Genomic DNA, 26,524 nt, shown 5'->3' on the forward strand with positions numbered 1-26,524 from the left:
AAAATTAAGTTTATAATTTTATTTTATTTTTATATTTACTTATTCGACTAATTAGAATAACCTATTAAAACCATTATTCACGTCATTTTTTTTATTATTTTTGAACTATCCGCAATTAAGTTCACCTCTTAGTTAGTTCCATCTTTGGGGGTTAGGGAGACTTAATTCAAATCGTAATTCACCTTGAACTACTAAGCCCCATTCTTAGTAAGCAACTCAAATTACTATTCATTTTGAATTGCTATCGATATCTGCTTTTGATGAGTTTTATTGTTTGAGTTTTACATATTCGACTCAAAGCATTATTTGTGATGATAAGGATGTAGCTTTACTCTTAATTAATTTCATATTTAGTAGTTCAAGATACTTTATTAAAATAATTATCCACGTTGAATTATTGGAGCTTTGTGGATCAACTCAAGATGAGCTACATTCTTAGTGCCTCAAGATATTTGAATAAAATCATTGTTCATACTTGACAAGCTTCACTCTCGATGAGTTTATTTTTTCTAGTGGTGGGGGGTGAGTGGGGTGGATTGAGGGGCTCATAGACTCAACTCAAGATAAGTTTTGTCTTTGGGCAATCTAAACTCAAATAAACTTCATTCTTACTAGATACCTAATCTGCTCATCAATACAAGTAGTTTTTTAATCAGCTTTAACAAAGATCAAAACAAACTAAAAAACACTTAATTTTTTTTTACTTCTATTAAGAGTTAATTATATAATAATTTTGCATGCTTGTTATTCCAACTTCATAAATCGCCAAGCCACACTGACTTTTTGAGCCACTATGCGTTAAAGAATAAAAAATATGTAATTAAAGAAGAAATTATTTTGATACATAAAAGAATCAACTTTCATAATTATATAGGTATGATTTATCCCAATAAGGTATTTCATGTCACGTAACTTTCAAGATAATCATAAAGAGATATTTTTCATATATACATTAGAAAAATTACAATAAATTTCCTTCAAAATACAACAAAACTCACGTTTATAATTAAATATTTTTTTTATACTACTCCAAGAGTTTTTATAATTATACAACGACTTTTCAAAATAATCATGTTGCATCACAAACAAATGTGTATTTAAATATTACAAACTATTTTGATGTCCATCACGCTGTCTTTAAGGCGGACCACAACCCCAAGAGCAATTCATCAGTGCTACAACCTCTCAAAGACTATTCTTCCTCCGAATATACATACCTTTTTTTTTCATCCGGTGTTCAATATGTGCTTAAAATCCCAACTATTCCGGATACACATCACGTAGGGCCCCATTACGCAGGGGAAGTACTCCCTACCAAGATTTTTTCTATACCTAGGACACAAACCCGAATATACATACTTGATAGACCATTAAAATGATCTTGAAGAATAACAAGTAGCCTCATAGGGAAAAGAAGAATAATTCCTCTCCATCCCAATAATCAAAAAGATATTATCCATTTCTATACAGTACTGACTTTATCAAGAATGAATATATGAGTATAGAGAGACTTGCTAATTTCCTGTACAAGTTTCCATTGACAGTATAAAATTTTCCATTCGAAAACAGGAAGGGGAGAAGGGTGACAAGAGGGTCATAAAATACAGTACAGATATACCAACATTATAGCAATATATTCTCCTAAGTTTTAAGTTTTACAAAAATAAAGGAACAATTTTGCAAGAGCCACCACTTCGCGACAACTGCAACAATACAATTATCAACCATATCAGCCTGCTCGCCAAGAAAACCAATGCCACCAATAGGGAGATTTAGTGACTTCTCCTTTACTTCGAACTGAAACCTGATTGCCTGCAAAGATAATAGATACAGGTCACTCAGCTGGTTCGTTGCATCCCAAGTGTGTTGGAAATGAGAAGTAAAAAAACTTACGAATCATCACAGTTTTCTTCACTGGCTAATGACCTCTGTGTACTCCGTTATGGTCCTGAAACTTAGATAAAGAGAGGTAACTTATTGCACAATGGAAACCTGATGTTTTGTTCAGAATCCTTTCTAGCGAAAGATACTTCATTAAAAATTTGTGTGCAAGTCATGGATATCCACACTAAGAAACACTCCGCAGATAAATATGTCGAACAAGGGCACTTTCAAAAACTGTGTTTAAATACATTAATGAACCACTTCATCGTGCTAGAGAAAAGAAAAGGAAATGTCATCTACAAAACTAGATAGATATCATATTCATGGAATATGATTCACTTTCAAGATGCCTAGGTGGTGAAATGGTAGATACGCAAGACTCAAATCTCATGCTAAAGAGCAGAACAGAGACTGAAATTTCGAGGACCCTAACTACAGCACATGAATTTATCACAATACTTCACCCAGAGAACCGACCACACCCATATCATCAACCACTAGATAGCATGGAGAAAAAAGAGGGATGGGAGTCGCCCCAAGTTTTTTATGAACAAGAAGTTCATCTGGAGCCAATGGTTTGGGCATCCGTGAGTTTCAAAACCCGGAGATGATGGACCCGCCCCTCTATCCTTCTCCACTTAAATACTAGACTTAGTTCACTTGGTGCAAGGTTCAAACTTGTGACTTAAGACACAAGTTCCTCAACTGAGCTAACCATCTCTTGCTTATAGCACTATGAGGAAATGCCAAATGCTACAAGCTTTTCTCCGAAAAGAAAGGAAATTAGAAAAGATTTTCCAGAACAGAGATTAACTAAAAAGATAAAGGTGAACTTTTTACAGTTCAAAATCCAACCCAACAGAGCATGGCTCATGAGTTTATTCGATAATACAGGAATATATAACAAGAAAAATGTCAAAGAGTACTAACAGGGTGGGGCAATCTTTTGCTGCCTCTGCTATAAGCTTCAAGATACTCTTCATATGTCTGCAACAAGAGAAAGGAGTATGAACAACAAGTTTACAGTAATATCTTAATTATGGCAAACATGATTTGATGGTGGATCTAACAGCTACAACATGTGGTTCATGAAGTATTACACTTGTTAAAGAACATTCTTCAAACTAAATTCGGTAAGGACAGAGAATATGCAACCTGCTAAGTTCATAGCTAGGAACCAGGTGAATAAATTATGATGTATTAAAAACATAAGAACTACAGTGTCTTGAAAATATCAATATTGCAACAGTCTAAGAGACAATATGAGTCAGAAGGCCTTAAATAGCAGCCATGCAAGAGAGGGGGAAAGAGAGAAGTTGCTGGTGTGTGTGTGTTACTTAATGGGGGGTAGGGGGCAAATGTAAAGAAGAAGAATGTCTACGAATTCCACCTAACATTTCCTTGGACTAGCCCCTTTGTCAAGGTGCATAGGGCACCAAAGAAGAAGAAAAACTTCACCAATAAAATAGAATAACCTAATAACTTCTTATAACTGGTGGTGTCCGGCCAACTTGTGTGCACCTTGATTAATCTCACTAGGTACCTGCGGACTCCACCGGCGGCATAGGTACCGGGTAACTCTGTTGAGGTTAAAATCACCTAGTTTTTGCCTCTGTTGGGTTTTGAACTTGAGACATCATAGTTCTCAGCCCACTTCATTGGCCACTAGGTCACACACCCTTGGATGTGAATAACCTGATAACTTTCCACTCTACAATTGAAAACTATATGGGTGTATATATATACATACACAAGTTCCCAGTCAGTTCTCTATACCTGCAGGAATTATTACTCAATGAAAAAGGACTTATATTGACTTCTAAGACAACCAGGATTCATGTAAAGTTGGGAATTAAACTAAAATCTTATAAACCATTTTGCTATGAAGTTTGATTTAAACTAATACAGTTAATGGTATCAAAGTTCAACAGATGTGCATTTGTTTAAGGAATTGTAAGTCCACACCTATGAGTCTTATCATACAAACAGAAGATTTGAAAGTCTAACTACAGAAAGAATCAGATGACATGCGGTCCAGTATCAAGAAATCTGGTGGAGGCCTTGTAAGTTAAAAATTACTGAATTGGGCAATTTCTGGCATATGCCTTCAACAGTAGATAACCATTTTTGTATAAAATGCACACAAAGTACAGATTCATATGCATTCAAAGACACGGAGGATGCTAGATATCAAATAGTCAGAAATAAGAGAAATAAGCTTTCTTGGCTGAAAATTGAAATCGTCAGCAAACTTTGAGAGAGTACAAAAGAGTATTTCATCTTCTTGACAAATACAAGAACAATCTTTTTGACCTATGTGCATCAATAATTAAAAATTAAGGGTAAAACGAGAACTTCTAAATAAATAATGGTAAGACAGGAAACACAAACCATTTCAAGAATGTCATCTTCAGTCAAATTACTAGCAAGTGGGCTCCTTTCTGCCGGCAAGCCCCACATGTTAATTTGAGGACCCATGTCAGTGTCTACATGAAGATTAGCAAGGCTTCTATTCCTCTGTGAATGCCTCGACTGTCTCGACTTTGATTCCCCTGATGCAATGGCTGACTCCTCAGCAGAAAATACACCATTTATTCTCTGAGGTGCTACGTGAACTCTACTAGCATCAATTTGATGTTGGTAGAGTAAAGAGGGATAAAACATGGTCCCATTAGGTATCAGAGATGCATTACAGTCTTGATCTCCAAGATGCAGTGAAGGGTCTACATATGGCCTTTTAGAAGAGAGATCATTCCTTGCAAAGATATCCCTGGATGAGCCAATAACAATTATAAAGAGAAAAATCATTTGGTCCAATTTTTCCACCACTCTAGCACTAATTCAATTTTGAGAAAAGGCTGTATGTTTCCAAATAATGGAATGGGAACACACTATTTAAGTTTTCAAAGAAAGGGCTATACATTTTCAAATCAACATCCAAAGCATCCTGTCCATCAAGGAGCTCACATAAAGCTTCACCAATATCTGGAGGTAACTCCTGACAGCAATACATGTACCAGGGTCATAAAAGCCTCTTTACTAACAAGAGTACATTGAAAAAATAAGTGAATAGTACTAAGACAAGAATATAACCCATGCCTGACAATCTCTACTAATTTTGACTGGTTTGTATTGATTCCATGGATTCTTAAGGTGAAGAGTTCTTTGGAAAGGCAGATCATACAATCGCAGCCAATTCACTTCAAAGCTTCGACCCCAAGGATTACGACCACCATTTCCTTGACTCCAAACTTGGTCTCTTCTCAAACCGACTGAAGAAATCATTTGGGCGTACCCTTGGAAATACCCACTCATGTTGACACTGAATATTAGTATAACCTTGCTGGAATTCTGCCCGCAAAATAAACACAAACATTTGTTGTATTGTAAGAAATATATATATTACAGATGCTCATAATATTATAATACTCATGAGGATATAAAAGGAAAAACAACTTACATGAAATGCTTCATCCAAAATGGCCTCATTCATGGCTTGAGTAGCCCAAATCCCTCTGTTTACTGATAATTGGATATTTTCATGGTTCAAACTCTTGATTACAAAATATCTTACGCTATAGAGTTTACCCTTTTCAATTGCACTTGAAATTCCAATCGGCGGAGATGAAAGTGTGAGCTCCTCTGCTATAGAACGATTGGGACCCTCAATTACTCCGAGGCATGAACTACCTGAGAGAAGAGTTCATATTTGAAGTTGAATCATGTTGATGTACCAGTATATAGTAATTCATATACTTATCATTTAACCACTACATTCATGTCAAGGACAACAAAGCTACAAGATATCTCCTTTTTATTTTTTATTTTTTATTTCTGTGATCAGGTAGTGTGAAACTTCATAAAGGTTACAGTCAGGAGATGTTGAATTTAACAGGAAATTAGACAAAACGGAGTTAGCTCCTGAACACTGATCATCAAGGATGCTACATGATATCTATGAGGATTCACATATAAAACAGCCCAGAAAATAGTAACAAACTTACAGTAAAGAAAAATAAGAATTATTCACAACCAAAAATAATATAGCAAGCATAGTAATTAACTCGAACTGTTTGTGCATAGAAATCAATCAATAAGTTCCAACAACTCAAAACATTTTTTAGAAGAAAATGAATGAGCATACAGCCTATTTCTGATAATTTACTACGTAATAATTGTGTAAGTCAAGTTAAACTGCATTTTATTGTTATGTCCAGAAAGTCAAGTTAAACTGCATTTTATTGTTATGTTTTTGGTGTAATCAGGTATACTCCAATGCCATTGTATTGGTAATTGATGTTTTAGGCTCAATATAGACTGAAACAAGTGGAAAAGGAGACATTTGTATATAATGGTTTCAGTACAAACCCATGTACTGTTTTGTGATATAGTACCAAGTTACCTATTTCAAAAGAAAAAAAATTACGAATCTAAGATTCAAAGTTCAATAAGCAAAATTTGGCAAGAAGTCGGATTGCAGTATTTTTCATGAATAAGAACGTAGAGGACAATCAATTCACGAGGTAACATGTTATAATTAACACATACACTCATGTAGCACTTACTAGTTACTATAATGACATAGAATGCACCAAAAGGAGTGGAAACTGAAAGTACTTCATGTAGTCATACCCTGGAGTTGAGATAAAATAAGTGAACTTTTTGAGAACACAATAAGCCTGTTATTCCCAAAGTGGAGAGAGAGAGAGAGAGAGAGAGAGATGGAGGGAGAGGGAGAGGGAGAGAGAGAGAGAGAGAGAGAGAGAGAGAGAGTGGATTACATATAGTCATTCCCAAGCTACTTGTCAAACAATATTAAAATCCTATAAGACAACAGGTTGAAAGTTTTATCAAAAAATTCCAAACTTTATATACACCACAGGTTCATTATGAAGCCATGAAATTGGATTCCAATTCTTAAAGTGCTCCATAAATTTGTAGGTTCAACTTTCTCAACAATCGCATTTCTTTGTTATATAATATTGTAAACAAATTAATGCCAAGCCAGATTGTACTTTTTTTTTGACAAGGGCCACGCCAGATTGTACATACTCAATAAGCTATGCGAGTAACTGAAGCTCCTTGTATCGTCACTAATTTATTTATAAAGTAAGGTAATTTTATTAATGGGGGCAACCTTATCAAGTAACTGGAAGTCCAGATTATGTCCTTATGAAGAAGTTAAGGCATCTCAAGAGGGACATTATGTGGAATAAAGAACTATTACGCTAATTAGAGACCAGGGCAAAAATCTTGATGGAATGTTAGAACAGGATGCTGACAACAGAGTTTTAACACAAAAAGAAAAGGAAAAAACCATAGCGTTTATCCTCATCAAAAAGTAACATTTATCGTTCGATTTACCCTTTGTTTCTCCAACAAATTGTGTTGAAATGATGAAGTTATGCAGTATTATTGCTCCATGAACTTCATAGCATTTCCAACCAAAAGATACTTGAAGTGACACATTCATTAGACGGGAATAAAAGTTGTGCATCTAAACCATCTCTGCATTTTATGCAGACAAATTCATGGAGGGTGTGAAACTTTTTTACACAATCTCGAAGACAGCCATGACAGTTCATACAAATGAACAACACGCAGAATTGAATTATGCGCATTTTATGCATACAAATTCATGGAGGGTGTGAAACTTTTACACAATCTCAAAGACAGCCATGACAGTTCATACAAATGAACAACACGCAGAATTGAATTATGAAAAGATTTAGAGCCTGTTTGGATTGACTTATTCAAGTGTTATTAAGCACTTTTGTAGTGTTTGGGTAAAATAAAAAAGTGTTTTTAAGTTTTTTAAGCCAAATAGGCAAAAATGAGCCAAAAGCCATAAGTTAGAATTCCTAACGTATGGATTTTGGCTTATAAATCAAAAGCTATAAGCCCAATCAAACAGGCTCTTAGAATCAGTTTTACGTGGTTTAGTGGAAAGACCTAATAATATCAAGCCACCTTACAGCCTCAAGAAACCATGCAAGTAACTAGAGCTCTTCATGGCATCACTAATTACTAACTAGTGGACCTCCTTTCTATCAAATTCAGCAAGCTCTTTCTAATTCTCAAGTGAAGCTCCAGTCAAAGTAGAAAAGACTGGAATTGTTTGGTCTTCCCTAACACGTTAAAGAATACTTATTGCTCATCAGTTGAATAGAAAAACCAGCCAAAAGATACTTGAAGCATACAACTTTTGCACCAATATTAAATTGTGGGCCAGAGTGAATGACCACATCCTTGTCTTTGTGATGCAGACACATTCAAGGAAACCTTGTAACAAATCTCAACAGTAGCAACTACTCAAAAAAATAAATATACAAAACAAAACAAAACCCACACAGATAACTGAATTATGAATAGATTTCGCATCAGGGTTACCTGGTCCGCCAAGATTCCCTCTTTCATTTTTCCAGTCGGTCACTATGGAATTAGCTATAGATGCATTTTCTCTTGCAGTATCTGACGGCATATCTGCATACAACCTCCTGCCGGAAAAAAAGGTAACAGAATGACGGTAAAATTAGGTTTAAGAGTACAAAACCTCAAAGAAGATAAAATAATATATATCAGAAGGTCAAATGAGGAAAACTTCGGAAATTAAAACCTCACTAGAGTAAATAATCATATTAGGTTGTATATATTAGGTCGATCACTCAGGCTGTATATGTTAGGTTGAGGAGCATAGGACATATGTGTTCAGAACACGATAAAAACAAATAAAGAGACTGCAATGAGCAGGCTTGGCTCTCTGTCATACTGTATGAAGATCATCATTTAGTATATAGGGAAGCACAGAACTCCTTGGACAGCTAGAAATATGGAACACTAGATGAAAATTCTCAGATGAAATCATTAATAAATGTCACAACAATATACCCAGTGTAATCCCACAAGTGGGATCTGGGGAGGGTAGGATGTACACAGACCTTACCCTATCTTTGTGGGGTAGAGAGGTTGTTTCCAATAAACAATTAATCACAAATCAAATCCAAAACAAATACATATCATCAACCTTCAAAGAAATAGAGTTTGATTATCATATGGATGCTATTGTGGCAACTGGGAACATGGCATTCCAAAGAGCAGGAAATTGAAAAATCTAGAGAACTCATCCGTGCCAACTAACTGGAACAAAGAGAAAATTGCAGAACAATTTTTTTAGTACTTTGTTTTAGGTTTTCAATGTCCATATCAAGTAGTCAATCCAAGATGAATCATATAGCATATGTAAGAAAAGTAGAAACCAACTTACAAGACAAAGGTCACTTAACACAATTTGAGGACCAGCATTCTACACTTATCCTCCTAATTATGCATTCTCTCATAGCAAATTGAGATTTCTAAAGATATAAAAGAGTCTAACCCCATCCAGAATCCAAACCCTTCGCTTGTGTAAGGCAATGACCAAATTCTTACTACGTGTGGCACCGGAGTTGTTCATGACTTACAGACTGAACTTCAGATTCATTAGCTTTTAAATTAAAGTTTTAGATTTAAACTTTAGTCTACTTTCATCCATTTTCTTTCACTTACACCCTCATCATTTGGTTTAGCAGTTCAAGTTTTACACACCTCTTGATTCATTGCAGAAGTGTAAGGGTAAAGTCTCTCTTTCATGAACAACTTTTCTCCTTTTCGATTCTTAATTTGACATTTCCCCTTCTTCTTCTTCTTCTTCTTCTTCAGTTTCCCTTTTCACTTCTCATATCTCTGCTCCTTTCAGTCTTGCTATTTGCTAATTGCAACTGCTAAACTCTTAAACATCCAACAGTGTGTCACAGTGATACTTAGAGTACATTCTTCAACATTTTAACATAATGCTCACTATTTCGAGAGACTTCAACTAAAATATACAGCTAAAGTCTATTCATCTTTCTCTATGACAAAAAAAAAAGGAAAAAACCCTCAAACAACAACAATATAACCAGTGTAGTCCCACAAAGTGGAGTTTGGGGAGGGTAGAGGGTACACAAACCCTTACACCTACTTCATAGGTAGAGAGGTTGTTTCGAATAAACCCTCGACTCAAGGAAAACAGTCCAAAGCACTCCCAAAAAGAAGTAGCGGAAGTACAAGAAACAACAAATAATAACAAAAACAATGATCGTAACAAAACAGACACTACAAAACAACAATACCATAATAGAAGTATAAGGAACAAAAGATAGTACCAGAAATCGAAGGACATGAAACTAAGAGCTATACTACAACTACTAATACGAACGGACAGCACACGCTTCTACCTAGTACCTACTAACCTTCTACCCTAACTGTGTCCTCCACACCCTCCTATCTAAGGTCATGTCCTCAGCAAGCTAAAACTACGTCATCTCCTATCTAATCACCTCTCTCTCTCTAATACTTATCCAGTCTACCTCTACCTCTCCTCAAACCCACATGATTAAACAATTCAGTCTACAAATTCTATTTATAAATAATTCATTTACAATTTCAACATAATAATAAAATGCTCACAGAATTCAATAAGAACTCCAACTGACCTCCGGGTCANTGTTTTATTTAGAGGGAAATAAGAAAATATAATATGGTTAAAAATAATAATACCAATAATAAAAAACAGTACTCCTATATTTTTTGGTTAACAAAATTAAAATGGTTGAAATAACAAAGATAGTGATCAGACATTATTTGGACAAGATTTACCTAATCTACTTTTCAAAATTAAAATCTTTATTTAAAAAGACATGTAACTAATTATTCATTAAGGTAAGGAGATTTAATATTGGATCTCTCAAGTCTTAAGTAACTAAAGCAAGGTATTGATCCACTTTAATCATGATTAATTACAACTGCTAAACACTTAAACATCCAACAATGTGTCAGAGTGATACTTAAGAGTACATTCTTCGACATTTTAACATAATGCTCACTATTTCGAGAGACTTCAACTAAAATAGACAGCTAGAGTTTATTCATCTTTCTCTATAAAAATGGAAAAAAACTCTCAAACAACAACAATATAACTAGTGGTCCCACAAAGTGGGTTTGGGGAGGGTAGAAGGTATGCAAACCTTACCCCTACCTCATAGGTAGAGAGGTTGTTTCAAATAAACCCTCGGCTCAAGGAAAAACAGCCCAAAGCAATCCCAAAAAGAAGTAACGAAAGATCAAGAAACAACAACTAATAACAAAAACAATAGATAGTAACAGAACAGAAACTACAAAAAAACAATACCATAATCGAGGTGAGGTATAAGGAACAACAGAGAGTAGCAGAAATTGAACGACATGAAACTACAAGAGCAATACTACAACTAATACAAATGGACATAACACACTTCTACCAACTAACCTTCTACCCTAATTGTGTCCTTTGCACCCTCCTATCTAAGATCATGTTTTGGGCACGCTAAAACTACGTCTCTCCTATCTATTCACTACTCTCTCTCTAATACTTCTCGCGTCTACCTCTAACTCTCCTCAAACCCACATGATAAAACAAGTCAGTTTACAAACCTATGATTATAAATAATTCATTTACAACTTCAACATAGTAGTAATAAAATACTCACAGAATGCAATTAAAACTCAAACTAACCCGGGTCATTCCCTAGAAACCCACATAATAAAACAATTCAATCTGCAAATTCTTTGCATAAAAATGATTCATTTACAACTTCCACATTATAATAAAATGCTTACAAAATTCAACAAAATTCGACCCCCCAAAAAAAAGAGGAAACCCCGCTTGATAAAACCAATCGGTCAACAAAAAAAATTGTTTATTTATAGCCAAAACAACTACGGAATTACACTCTTCAACATTCATTCTGAACGAGTAAGAAATTGAATGACCAAAAAGAGTATCTATTTTTCCATGTAAACTTTGGTTTCAGTGATAATTGAAGTAACTCTATGCCGCAAAACTGAAAATGGAAAGGAGAATTTACCTTAAAATTTACAGAGATAACTCCGGTTGGAACGAGACTACGAGAGGGAGAGAGAACACGGTAGAAAAGTAGTTTTTCAAATGGAGATAAAGTTGTGCCCTAATTTGTCTGTCTCTGAGACTCACTTTGGCCCAAACAATTATACTTTATATTTGTTTTTGTTTCATTTAGAGGGAAATAAGGAAATATACTATGGTTAAAATAATAGTACCAACAATAATAAAAAAAATAGTACCAATAATAAATAAACAATACTCCCCTTATTTTTTTGGTTAATAAATAAAATAATTGAAATAATAAAGATAGTGACAGAACATTATTTGCACAATATTTATTTAATCTACAAAAATTAAAATCTTAATTTATAAAAAGACATATTGTACTACTAATTATTCATAAAGTTAAAGGGATCTCTCAAGTCTTAATAACAAAAAGAAACTGACCTTGATCGGTTTTAATCAGGATTAAGTGAAGACGAGCCTGATTAATATTATTATTTTGGGGTAATATTAAATATTTTAAAAATAAAATGTACATACTCGCTTTTGATATTCAGATTTCAATTTTGTTTATTCCCTCCCTTCTCTTATAATCATCATTGTCATCTTCCTTCCGTTTCTTCTTCTTTGTTTCATTATTTGTTATTGTTATTACTACAAATCATTCTTATTTTTTGTCTTCAAAGCAACAAGTTAAATGAGAAGCTAGAGGCAAGAACATTGCCTTAAGTTGGACTGCTATGCTATGAAACTAATATTCTTAAATTACTTAAGAGACTTTTGATAATTGAAGAAAGAAAATTCACAGTGAAACTAATTCCTTATTGGGACTATGAAAGTTCCAACAAAAGGATCATGGATGGTACAAAAGATATTGCATATGAGGAAATTCCGGCAGACTTGGGGAGTCACTGAAAAGCAGATCCACGAAGGAAAATTTCTGATCTCAAAGGCATATACACCAGCTAAGAGGTGAGGGTCCTAATGTGGAATGGAAGAACTTGGTATGTCATAGTTGTGCTGAAGCAAAACATATATTTATACTATGGCTACAAACCAAAGACCTACTATTGAAATGGGGTATTCCAGTGGCAGCAACATGTGTCCTATGTAATGATGAACCTGAAAGTGCAGATCATTTATTTTTTAAATGCCCCTATACCAAAGCATTATGGACATCAATACTAGCATGGAAAAAATGGCATAGAGGCATACTTCAATGGGAAGATGAACAGAAATGGGTGGATAAGAAGGCAAGGGGTAAACAAGAAAGAGGTATCATCTTGAATGCCAGTTTTGCAGCGGTTATATACAACATCTGGATTGAACGAAACAAGAGGATTTTTCAACAAATTCAGAGACCAATGGAAGCACTTCTTCATCACATAAAACGGGGACTTTGTACAAGAGTTAGTGGGAATAGAAAGTTGATGGAGTACATAGATACATGCTAGTTTGGAGTGGTAGGTAGCTGAGCAGTGGAATAAATTTGATTACTATAGGTTGTTTGATTGTTATTAAGAAGGGTGAAGTAGGTTTCTTTTTTTTTTTTTTGAAACTGGTAAGGTTGTATTCTTCAGCATTAAGGGCATGCTGGCCACCACCAAAAAGTGTCAATTACAAACTTCCTATCAAATCTACAATCTGATCTGTATCTACTATACACAACTGTTTACACCAAAAAAGTAGAGATACTATACAATTCCATTTGACCTTGTGTATGGAATTGGATCTATTGTCAAAACATCTATTGTTCCTTTCATTCCAAATTGACCACCATATACATGATGGTATTAACCTCCACCATCTCTTCTGGCTCTTGGTACCCCCTCTCCTTACCCAGCTCTTCAACACGTTTGATGTACGTTCTGGCATTGTCCAATTCAGATTTGAGATGCTAAGGAACAAATTCCAGATTTGAGCAGTGTAATTACAGTGCAAGAAGAGGTGGCTGTTAGTTTCACTTGTCAAATTGCATAAAAAACACCTAGGGACCANCCCTCTAAATGAAACAAAAACAAATATAAAGTATAATTGTTTGGGCCAAATTGAGTCTTAGAGACAGACAAATTAGGGCACAACTTTATCTCCATTTGAAAATCTACTTTTCTACCGTGTTCTCTCTCCCTCTCGTTCCAACCGGAGTTATCTCTGTAAATTTTAAGGTAAATTCTCCTTTCCATTTTCAGTTTTGCGGCATAGAGTTACTTCAATTATCACTGAAACCAAAGTTTACATGGAAAAATAGATACTCTTTTTGGTCATTCAATTTCTTACTCGTTCAGAATGAATGTTGAAGAGTGTAATTCCGTAGTTGTTTTGGCTATAAATAAACAATTTTTTTTGTTGACCGATTGGTTTTATCAAGCGGGGTTTCCTCTTTTTTTTGGGGGGTCGAATTTTGTTGAATTTTGTAAGCATTTTATTATAATGTGGAAGTTGTAAATGAATCATTTTTATGCAAAGAATTTGCAGATTGAATTGTTTTATTATGTGGGTTTCTAGGGAATGACCCGGGTTAGTTTGAGTTTTAATTGCATTCTGTGAGTATTTTATTACTACTATGTTGAAGTTGTAAATGAATTATTTATAATCATAGGTTTGTAAACTGACTTGTTTTATCATGTGGGTTTGAGGAGAGTTAGAGGTAGACGCGAGAAGTATTAGAGAGAGAGTAGTGAATAGATAGGAGAGACGTAGTTTTAGCGTGCCCAAAACATGATCTTAGATAGGAGGGTGCAAAGGACACAATTAGGGTAGAAGGTTAGTTGGTAGAAGTGTGTTATGTCCATTTGTATTAGTTGTAGTATTGCTCTTGTAGTTTCATGTCGTTCAATTTCTGCTACTCTCTGTTGTTCCTTATACCTCACCTCGATTATGGTATTGTTTTTTTGTAGTTTCTGTTCTGTTACTATCTATTGTTTTTGTTATTAGTTGTTGTTTCTTGAACTTTCGTTACTTCTTTTTGGGATTGCTTTGGACTGTTTTTCCTTGAGCTGAGGGTTTATTTGAAACAACCTCTCTACCTATGAGGTAGGGGTAAGGTTTGCGTACCTTCTACCCTCCCCCAAACCCCATTTTGTGGGACCACTGGTTATATTGTTGTTGTTTGAGAGTTTTTTTCCATTTTTTCACAGAGAAAGATGAATAAACTTTAGTTGTCTCTTTTAGTTGAAGTCTCTCGAAATAGTGAGCATTATGTTAAAATGTTGAAGAATGTACTCTTAAGTATCACTCTGACACATTGTTGGATGTTTAAGTGTTTAGTAGTTGTAATTAATCATGATTAAAATGGATCAATTAGTATACAGATCTCTTTCTTGATATTTTACAAAGATATAGATAGATAGCATATCTTTAGGATTTCCTCTTTATTTCTTTCCTTAGTTAGCTTCTAATATTATTGTATTTATACATGTTTACCTATTGAATAAGATACAAGTTATTCTCTCCAATTCCTTGCACATGGTATCAGAGCATAACTGGAATTGTGAGACTTGAAGTGGTGGTTCTCGAGCCTCACCACTGGCGGTTGCCGGAACTAGCCGCTGCCATATTTCTGGTTCATGTGACTTCACCACTGGTGGTCTGTCTTACTGATTTGACGTTGCCTTAAGATTCCCAGTTGATTTATGGTGGTTTTCTTATCATTGGACTACGTTTTGAAGATTTAACATCAAGTTCCAGGTTCTGCAATCTTTCTTTTGGTGATACTTTAGTTTGAATTCCTTTCTCTGCTGCTGTTTGGTCTGTTTTGAGCCAGACTACGATCTTTGCTGCTGCTGGTTCAAATTTCCTCTCTGTTGCTTGATTGGTTTTCTGTCCGGAGCCTTTGGCTATTCATATTTTAGTTTCTTGTTACCCTGTGAACTGCTGGGTATTCGAACCATCTGAACTCTGTTTTGGGTTATTTGGTTCTCTTATTTTCTCTACTTGAGTTGAGCCTTTTTGTGAAGTTGACTATTCTCTTGTCAAAACCTTTATATTGGGAGTTTTGGTGATTTCTTTGTTAATTTGCGTAGATATTGTGAGAATGAATGATAATAAGGGAGATGAATGGAAGAGTTCAGATAAGCGTAATAGTAAGGTTGATGTTGCTCATTGGCCACCATCGGATAAAACAGTTTTGGCTTCGTCAGAAGATTATGCTAGATTCGTTCAGTATCATAAATCACTTAAGAAATCTGCTTCAGTTACTACTTTTGCCGAGTCAAGGAAATCATGCCTTTTTACCTCTTCAAATAAATGGGTGATTGATTCGGACGCCACAAATCACATGGCAGGTAACCCTAATACTTTTTCGAACTTCCAGCCACACAAAGCACCTTCTCCAATAGCGGATGGATCAACTTGTACCAGTGTTGGATCTAAAACTCATAAACCAACCTCATCTATTACTCTGTCATCTGTATTAAGTCTCCCAAAATTGGCCTTTAATTTGATTTGTCATTAGTAAACTTACGAGAGACCTTAACTGTTATATCTCGTTCTTTCCCGATTATTGTCTGTTTTGTGACATTGGAACGAATCAGGTTATTGGTAAAGGACATGTATCTGATGATCTCTACATCCTTAATGAATGGGAACCTCGGTCTGTTGCATGCTCAGGTGTTATTTCTCCATTTGAAGAACATTGTCGATAGGGACATCCTTCACTACCTTTGTTGAAGAAGCTTTGTCCCGAGTTTCAAAATATTTCTTCATTGGATTGTGAATTATGTCGATTTGCTAAACACTATAGCACCTCGTTAAGTCCAAGGGTTAATAAGCGAGTAGAGTCAGCTTTTGAGTTAGTTCATTCTGATGTTTGGGGACCATGTTCTGTTCTTTCCAAAACCGGACATAAATATTTTGTTACTTTTGTGGATGATTTTTCTAGAATGACGTGGATATACTTTGTGAAGAATAGATCTGAAGTGTTTTCCCATTTTTGTGTGTCTTCTGCCGAAGTTAAGACTCAATTTAATACTACCGTGCACATACTAAAGAGTGATAATGCTAAAGAATACATGTCAGAATCATTTCAGTCGTATATGAGGTAACATGGGATTCTCCACCAGTCATCTTGTGTTGATACGCCTTCTCAGAATGGAGTTGCTAAAAGAAAAAGCAGGCATCTACTTGAGACAGCTAAGCCACTATTGTTTCAAACAACGGTTCCTAAACAATTTTGGGCAGATGCAGTCTCTACAGCTTGTTTCCTGATTAATCGCATGCCATCTACTGTGCTTGTAGGTAATGCACCCTATAACATTATTTTTCCAAATAAGTCCTTATTTTCGGTGGAACTTAAGGTATTTGGAAGCACTTGTTATGTTAGAGATGTTCGACCATTAGTTACCAAGTTGGAACCCAAGGCCTTGAAGTGTGTTTTCTTGGGATATTCTCGCCTTCAAAAAGGATATCGTTGTTACTCTACTAAACTTGGAAAATATTTGGTATCAACTGATGTAGCTAGGCTACACCATTCTTCTATGCACCTCCCATTTCTACGAGTCAAGGGGAGGAAGAGAAGTGGTTAGTGTACCAGTTACCACGGCCATACCAGAACGATCAAATGATGTTTCTCATGCATCGCCTGATTCCAATTGAGCACCAATCTACTATCGTGCCTTCAGCACCAGTTCCATCATCTCCAGCAAGACAGTCCGTTGTTCAGGTTTATTCTAGGAGGCGAGAGACTAATGATACCTATGCTGCACCAGCTCCTTCGTCATCATATCCTCTTCCAAGTGATCCCACGGAAAATATTGACCTTCCTATTGCTCTTCGCAAAGGTACACGTACTTGCAAATCCATATATTCCATTGGTAATTTTGTTTCCTACGGTCAGTTATCTCCCGCATCTAGATCTTTGATTGTATCTCTAGACTCTATATTTGTACCCAAAACTATTAAGGAGGCTTTGAATCATCTTGGGTGGTCTAAAGCAATGCTTGAGGAAATACATGCCTCAGAGGAAAATCACACATGGGATCTGGTAGACTTACCTAATGGAAAGAAAGTAGTGGGAAGCAAGTGGGTATTCATAGTCAAAATTAATTCAAATGGCTCTATGGCGAGACTTAAGGCCAGACTTGTGGCCAAAGGGTATGCTTAGACTTATGGGGTGGATTATTCAGACACCTCTCCGATTGCCAAACTCACTTCTGTCCACTTGTTCATTTCTCTAGCCGCTTCTGAAAATTGATTGTTACTTCAGTTGGATATTAAGAATGTGTTCCTTCATGGTGATCTCCACGAAGAGGTTTATATGGAGCAACCGCATGGTTTTGTTGCTCAGGGGAGTATGGAAAGGTTTGTCACTTGAAGAAGTCCTTGTATGGTTTGAAACAGTCCTCGAGCTTGGTTTGGAAAATTTAGCGAGGTAGTTCAGGAGTTCGGATTGAAAAAGAGCAAATGATCAATCTGCTGCTGGAACTATTCTCCTTGTTGTATATGTCAATAATGTCATCACTGGAAGTGATTTTGCAGGTATCTCTTCTCTCAAGTCTTTCTTACATACTAAGCTTCATACAAAAGACTTGGGACAACTTAAGTATTTCTTGGAAATAGAAGTATCTAGAAGCAAGAAGGTATTTTTCTATCACAGAGAAAGTAATGCTTGACCTACTGGCAGAAACTGGAAAGGAAAGTTGGCTGCCAAACTTTGTAGAACTCCAATGGTTCCTAATATGCATCTTATAAATGATGATGACTATCCATTTGAAGATCTAAAATGGTACAGAAAGTTGGTTGGAAAATTAAATAATCTCATTGCGACTCGTCCAGATATCACATTTGCAGTAAGTGTGGTTAGTCAGTTCATGTCCACACCCACAGTCAGACATTAGGCAGCTTTAGAACAAATCTTATGTTATTTAAAAGGAGCCCCTGGACTTGGTGTATTGTATAACAATCATGGACACTCTCACATTGAGTGTTTTGCAGTTGCAGATGCAGATTGGGTTGGATCCAAGATTGATCGAAGATCTACTACTGGTTATTGTATTTTTGTTGGTGGAAACTTGGTGCCATGGAAAAGTAAGAAACAAACCGTTGTATCTCAGTCTAGTGCAGAATCCAAGTATAGAGCAATGGCACATTCTACATGTAAAATCATGTGGATACATCATCTTTTAACTAAAATTGAATTGAAGCATTCTACTCCATCAAAACTTTGGTGTGATAATCAAGTTGCGCTTCATATTGCTTGCCTGGTATATCATGAAAGAACAAAACATATTGGGGTTGATTGACATTTTATTCGTGAGAAGATTCGGGAAAACTTGATATCTACGGGCTACGTGAAGACAGGAGAACAAGTAGCTGATTTGTTCATGAAGGCATTGCATAGAGCTCGAGTAGATTACCTTTGTAACAAGATGGGCATGGTCAAGATACATGCTCCAGCTTGAGGGGGAGTGTTGAAGAATGTATACAGATCTCTTTCTTGATATTGTACAAAGATATAGATAGATAGCATATCTTTAGGATTTCCCCTTTATTTCTTTCCTTAATTAGCTTCTAATATTTTGTATTTATACATGTTTACCTATTGAATAAGATACAAGTTATTCTCTCCAATTCCTTGCACAATGATTAATAAAGTGTTTTAATTGCCAAAAAAATAATTTAATTTAAAAAGAGTCTAGTTATAAGCTTTTAGAATATGTACGTAGCTTTGGGACCTTCTCAAAAAGAAAAGATTATGATAACATGTGAGGAACATATATAATAAGCCAATCATGGGCGGAGCTACCCTTGCCCGAGGGGTGTCAAGCGATACCCCTTCGTCAAAAAAGTACGTTTTATAGGTAGGTTAAGTTTTGATTTTATTCCTATATATATTGTAGTTGACACTCTTTAACATAAGATGAAGAGTTAGCTGCTACAAAACTTCTCTTAATCTTTGGCCTAAACGTTAAGGCTTTGAACCTGGCTGGGGTTTTTTTATTTTTTTTAGCGTTTTTTTTATTAAAATTAAGACTTCAAGAAGTGTCTTTTGTCTTTAAATTTTAGAAAACTGAAGCGTTTTTTTTCATCAATTTTTAAGCGATTGACTTAAATAAAGTTGACTTTAATATTTTATTTTTTAAAAAGAAAAAATGTACATTAGGGATTAAACAAATCCCTAATTTCAAAATTAAAGGGTTTGAGGAGGAAGAGCCCAAAAAAATCATTTTTGTTCGCTGCTGAGTCGCTGCGACTCTTCGTCGGGCGTAGCCAAACGATTGTGATAATGTAATTATTTTTTGCTTTCATTAGTAAAATTTATTTTGTTGATTGTTAAGTGTACTTACTAATTTGTATTTTGACACCCCTCAATGTAAATCCTGGCTCTGCCACTGAAGCCAATAATAGTATTAGATATGAAGTTATAAACTATTCAGTCTCTGTCAGCAAGGAAACTTATACGTGGAGAGAGATTGATCATACCAACAAGAACAAACAACCTTGTCTAATGCATATGAGTAATTATATAAAGAAAGAAATTATGTGCAATGGGTTGGTAAGAAAGCTTAGCAAAAAATTTGAACCAATAAAATCTCTCTAAAATGACGATCGATTAATCTTTTAGTTTGTTGATGATGAGACTAATGTTTTAATGTTACAGTAACCTTCTACCTTAACTGTGTCCTCCACACCCTCCTACTATCTAAGGTCAAGTCCTCAACAAGCTAAAACTACGTCATCTCCTATCTAATCACCTCTCTCTATCTCTAATACTTCTCTGGTCTACCTCTACCTCTCCTCAAACCCACATGATAAAACAATTCAGTCTAGAAATCTATGATTATAAATAATTCATTTACAACTTCAACATAATAATAAAATGCTCACATAATTCAATTAAAACTCCAACTAACCTCCAGGTCATTCACCACCAGAAACCCACATAATAAAACAATTCAACCTGCAAATTCTTTGCTTAAAAATGATTCATTGACAACTTCCACATTATAATAAAATGCTCACTGAATTCAACAAAATTCGACCAAAAAAAAAGAAAGGAAACCCACATGATAAAACCACTCAGTCAATAAAAAAAAATTATTTCTTTACAGACAAAACAACTTCAGAATAACACTCTTCATCATACATTCGAACAAGTAAAAAACTGAATGACCAAAAAGATGATCAATTTTTCCATGTAAACTTTGGTTTCAGTATTTTTTTTGAAGTAATTTTATGCCGTGAAACTGAAAAAAGGAGAGAATTTACCTTAAAAATCAGAGAAATAACTCCGGTTGGAAGGAGAGAGAGCAGAGTAGCAAAACAAAACAGTTTTCCAGATGGAGATTAAGCTGTGCCCTAATTTTTCTGTCTCAAAAGACCCAATTTGGCCCAAACAATTATATACTTTATATATTAGTTTTTGTTTAATTTAAAAGGAAATAAGAAATTATAATTATAATATGATTAAAAATAATTTAACACCATAAAGATAGTGATAGGATATTATTTGGACAAGAAGATTTAGTTAATCTACTTTTAAAAAATAAAATCTTAATTTAAAGAAGACATAATACTAATTATTCATAAAGGTAATTAAGGAGATTTAATATGAGATGTCTCAAGTCTTAAATCACAAAAACAAGGTGATATTTGATCCATTTTAAACATGATTAAGTTTGATGGATTTGACTAATATTATCATGTTGGGGCAAATATCAAATATTTTTAAAATAAAATGTATATACTCGCTTTTTATATTTAAATTTGAGGAACTTTCACATATAACCACTCAAAAATAGCCTAATTACTCTCCATAGCTATAGTTTGATAATTACAATTCGTAGCTACATGTTATAGGGAGGAGAGAGGTGAGCGAGATTGGGAGAGAGAGGAGAGAGGCAAGCGAGAGAGGGCAAAGAGTGGGAGAGAGGTAAATTGTATATGTATATCTGTTAGATAATTGTATATTATACATATGTATTTGGATATATGGCAAGAGAGATTGGGAGAGGGAGGAGAGAAGCGAGCGAGATTGGGAGAGGGAGGAGAGAAGCGAGCGAGATTGGGAGAGGGAGGAGTGAGGCAAGCGAGAGAGGGCAGAGAGTGGGAGAGAGGTGAATTGTATATGTATATCGGTTAGATAATTGTATATTATACATATGCATTTGTATATATGACAAGCGAGATTGGGAGAGGGAGGAGAGAGGCGAGCGAGATTAGGAGAGGGAGGAGAGAGGCAAGCGAGAGAGAGTAGAGAGTGGGAGAGAGGTGAATTATATATATGTATATCGGTTAGATAATTGTGTATTATACATATGTATTTGCATATTTTGGCGAATTATACATATACAAACGTGGCTAATTATACAAACTCGAAGTCAGCCCACGTAATTTATGTATAATGTTAGTCGCGGGTGGTAATTATAGCAAAGTATAGCTATGATGAATTGATGAATAATTAAGTAGTCTAAGTTTACTTAACCGCGTAATTTTTCCTTTAAATTTCAATTTTGTCTATTCCTACCTTTTTCTTATAAACATCGTCGTCATCTTCCTTCCATTTCTTCTTCTTTTTCCTTTGTTGTTATTACTAAGAATCCTTTTTTTTTGTCTTCAAAGCAACAAGTTAAATGAGAAGGTAGAAGCAAGAATTTTGTGTTGGACTCCGATGAGATAGAATTAATATCCTTAGATTGCTTAAGAGACTTTCAACAACTGAAGAAAGAAAATTCACTTTTAAAGCTCTTCAAACTAAATAAAAAGGAGCTTAGTTACAAGTCTTTAGAAAATGTACATACCTTTTGGGACATTTCCTTAAAAAGAAGATTGTAATAACATGTAAGGAACATGTGTAAGATTATATAGTATTAGATATGAACTATTTAGCCTCTAACAACAAAGAAACTTACGTGTGGAGACAAGATTGATCATACCAATAAGAACAAACAACTCTTTCTTATGCATGCGCATATTTTTTATAGAAAAAAAAAACTATGTGCAATTAGTTGCTAAGAAAGCTTAGCAAAAAAGTTGAACTTATAAAATTTATGAAGAATCACGATCAATTAAAAATTTTTTCTTTTATTGATGGTAAAACTAATATTTAATTGTTTCTTATATACTTGGCATGATACCTTAATTAGAACCTAAAACTATTTGCTAGTGGAAATGACACAACAAAGAGCTGAACAAACTGATAATCAACAGAATATGCCGAGCAAATTTACATAATCAAAGAGAATTTATTCTATCAATTCACTTAAAAGATAATTATATGTAACAAAAAAGTGAATATGCCGAGCAAAGTTGAATTACTCATACCTGAATATCGAAAAAGTGAAGTCCAGACCGCACAGGGGTAGACAGAGCCGAGACAGAACTACAACTATAAACAGCTGTTACCAGAACTTTTTGTAGGGACGGAAAAGAACTACTAAAAGATTCTTACTCTAAGCAAATTCACCCTGAACTTGCACGAAGTGTACCTTCAGTCAAAATCAATCAGAAATTACTTTGCACCAACTCATACTGAACTAAAACCCAGCCCTAATACAAGCTGAGTGGTAAGCTTCTATTGGTCTAGCTTAACTAGCAACCCAGTAGATTAATAATCAAGGTATTCTTTTGGCAAAAGAGAAGACGTCAGAACCTCAGTTATGGAATGCTTGCTGATTGACCTTTTGTACAATTAGTTCTGTTTAACATAATTTTATAGTAGATGCAACAGAACACAAGCTTTCAAGTAAAGGCCTGTTCAAGTTTAACATGCCACTAGAATCCTGCCAGTAAGTCCTTTTTGCATCCTGTAAAGTCCTTAGTTCCCCTTGTTTGTACTTCTATGATTTCAAATTAAGGAGAAGCAGATTTTTCTTTTTTAATAATGTTAAGTCTCCAAATATTAGCTGTAACAAGCAAAACCACATATGTAGGATGTGTGCTACACAATTATGGTCTAAAGGTTTAATTTTTTACACTGACAATATGATTATCAAGCTATTTAAAAACAAATGACAAATAGCAATCTATATAAGCATAGATTTGTAGCCTGCAAGAAGGGTTAGCGACCTGGTGCAGCCAGTTAATAAGGATTAGGTTGAATTGATAATGCAACAATTCTTTGAAGTACATTTGTATCCATCAACTACTGGATCACCCTGATCTCTGTTCCATTAGTCAGTATCACAGTCTGCCCATTATGTTCGCAAGTCGAATCTTAGCCCAAGCCTACCCCTGCACCTCTTTTCACCTAAACAGGGGGCACCTGCCCCAGAAATGCATGCCTCATAAGTCATATCACAGTCTGCCAGCACCTCTTTCTTTCTCCATAGGAGGCAAAACTACATGCCTTATACCAAAGTCTGCCCACTATGCTCTCAAGTGGAATCTTAGCTTAAGCCTATCTTTGCACCCTTTTTTTTTTCTGTATACTGCACCCACACCAGAAAAACTACATGCCACGTATCACAGTCTTCCCATTCTGCTGGAAAGTAATATCTAGCTCGAGCCTACCTATACACACCCTTTTTCCTCGATAGAAAGCAACCGGCCTAGAAAAACTACACCCCTTGCCTCACCTTTATTTCTCTATAGAAGGCCCCCAGCCCACAAAAAGTACACGCCTCGCCTCACACCCGGAGTACAACAACAAAAACAACAACATACCCATTGTAATCTCACAAGTGGAGTCTGGGAAGGTGATGTGTATGCAGACCTTAGCCCTACCATGTGAAGGTAGAGAGGTTGTTTCCGAAAAATCCTCAGCTCAAGTAAAGCATATCAAACATACCAAAGCAACAGCATATAAGCCATTTCAAAAAAAATCGAAGAGCCTTATCAACAACTAGCACTACAATAACTGAAACCAAGAGAACAACAAGTAATAATAAAATCCAGGAATAAGATACACATACATCGGAGTAATTATAATAATAATAACCCTGCTACAAAAACAACACCCAACTACCTATTAACCTTCTACTCTAAGGATCCTTCTACTCTAACATCACTCCCAGTGTACATAACTTAAATCCAATAATTATGCCGAATTTCCAATACCGATCACATACAATTTTGATAGAGTAAAAAGAACAAACCCAACTCAGGATTTAGCGTAAATTGATGTAAAAACAGATAAAACAAAATACAGAAACCGAAGATAAAAAATACTCTTAACAGTTTAAGCCCAATGAAGAACCCTAAACAACAAAACCAAAGAAGAATAAGGAAATACTGACATTTTCTTTCATTCTGCGAACAATTTTGAGGCGAAGTTTATCGAAAGCGCCATCGTCCTTGAGCTCACATATTACATCTTCAGCCCTTATCCTTTTCCCATTTGTTCCATCAACATTCTCCATTGTTAATTTTCGATGTATATATGGATTTTGGTATTGAATTTGTAGAAACAGTAAACCCTATACAAATTGGAAAATTTGATTTTGAAACTACTCTTTCTACTAATGTGTTGGAGAAAGGTCTAAAAATGGCCAAATGGTGTCCTGGTTAATATGAGTTTAGGAAAGGGTCGGATCATTACGGTCTATTGCATCCCTGATTAAAAAAAAAAAAAGATTTTTGTTGATCTGTTTAGTTAAATTAGTGTATAGATTTTTTTTCTTTCTTTTTTGATATTCACTTATTCGACTAATTAGAATAACCTTTTAGAATCATTATTCACGATGTTTATGATTTTTATCATTTTTGAACTATCCATCTCAGTTAGTTCCATCCTTTGGAGTTAGGGAGACTCGATTCAAATTGTAATTCACCTTAAATCACTAAACTCCATTCTTAGTAAGCAACTCAAGTTACTATTCATTTTGAATTACTTTCGATGAATTTTATTGTTTGAGTTTTACATACTCGATTCAAATCATTATTTGTGATGATGGGGACGAAGCTTCACACTTAATTAATTTCATATCTAGTGACTTTAGATACTCGATTGAAATGATTATCCACATTGAATCATTGGAGCTTTGTGGCTCTACTCAAAATGAGTTACGTTCTTAGTGCCTCAAGATATTTGAATAAAATCATTGTTCATACTTGACAAGCTCCGCTCTCGATGAGTTTCATTTTTTTTTAGTGGTGGAGTGAGTGGGATGGGGCGAGGAGCTAAGAGACTCAACTCAAGATAAGTTATGTCTTTGGGCAATCTAGACTCAGATGAACTCATTCTTACTGGTGAAAAAAAAAATCATTCGTAATGGATATTTAATCATCTCATTTGTACAAGTATTTTCTTAATTTGTTTTAACAAAGATTCAAACAAACTAGAAAGCACTAAAACTTTTTACTTCTATTAAGAGTTAAGTATATAATAATTTTGCATGTTTCTCATTCCAACTTCATTAATCGCCAAACCACAACACTCTTTGAGCCATTGTGCGTTAAAGAATAAAAAAAATGTAATTAAAGAAGAAATGGTTTCGAAGCATGAAAGAATCAACTTTTGAAAACATACATGTATAATTTATCCCAATAAGGTATTTCATATCATCACATGACTTTCAAGATGATCCTAAAGAGATATTTTTCGTATACAAATTAGAAAAAATACAATAAATTTCCTTCAAAATACAACAAAACTCATGTTTAAATCTGAATATTTTTTTTATACAACTAAAAGAGTTTTTAGAATTATAAAACGACTTTTCAAAATTATCATGCTTCATCACAAACAAATGTGTATTTATATAAGGAAAAGACATAAATTCCTCTTTGAACTTTTATCGAAAAGTCAATTACAAGCTCAAACTATTATGACAATCTATTACA

At 34.9% G+C, this 26,524-nt stretch overlaps 2 protein-coding genes across 4 annotated transcripts in view; both read right to left on the minus strand.

Moving 5' to 3' along the window:
* Positions 1 to 3,785, minus strand: part of LOC125841478 (uncharacterized) — a 181,000-nt gene extending 177,215 nt beyond the window's left edge. The window contains exon 1 of the mRNA XM_049520626.1: positions 3,770 to 3,785. The gene's annotated coding sequence lies outside the window, so the exon portion shown is untranslated. The remainder of the gene's footprint in view (positions 1 to 3,769) is intronic.
* Positions 1,489 to 25,175, minus strand: LOC125841473 (uncharacterized). Of its 3 annotated transcripts, none has more exons than XM_049520617.1 (8): positions 25,000 to 25,175; positions 8,275 to 8,381; positions 5,345 to 5,574; positions 4,984 to 5,235; positions 4,806 to 4,882; positions 4,276 to 4,654; positions 1,894 to 2,871; positions 1,489 to 1,812 (listed from the first exon to the last, which is right to left on the minus strand). In XM_049520617.1, the coding sequence occupies exons 1-7, from the start codon at positions 25,029 to 25,031 to the stop codon at positions 2,800 to 2,802; spliced, it is 1,149 nt and encodes a 382-aa protein (XP_049376574.1). In that variant the 5' UTR covers positions 25,032 to 25,175; the 3' UTR covers positions 1,489 to 1,812; positions 1,894 to 2,799. The 3 variants fall into 3 exon arrangements, with proteins under 3 accessions (XP_049376574.1, XP_049376576.1, XP_049376577.1); XM_049520619.1 differs by lacking the exon at positions 25,000 to 25,175 and adding an exon at positions 24,979 to 24,998; XM_049520620.1 differs by lacking the exon at positions 25,000 to 25,175 and adding an exon at positions 9,469 to 9,489.
* Between the last annotated feature and the right edge of the window lie 1,349 nt (positions 25,176 to 26,524).

Source organism: Solanum stenotomum, chromosome 10 (assembly GCF_019186545.1).
Source record: "Solanum stenotomum isolate F172 chromosome 10, ASM1918654v1, whole genome shotgun sequence".
Taxonomy (NCBI): domain Eukaryota; kingdom Viridiplantae; phylum Streptophyta; class Magnoliopsida; order Solanales; family Solanaceae; genus Solanum; species Solanum stenotomum.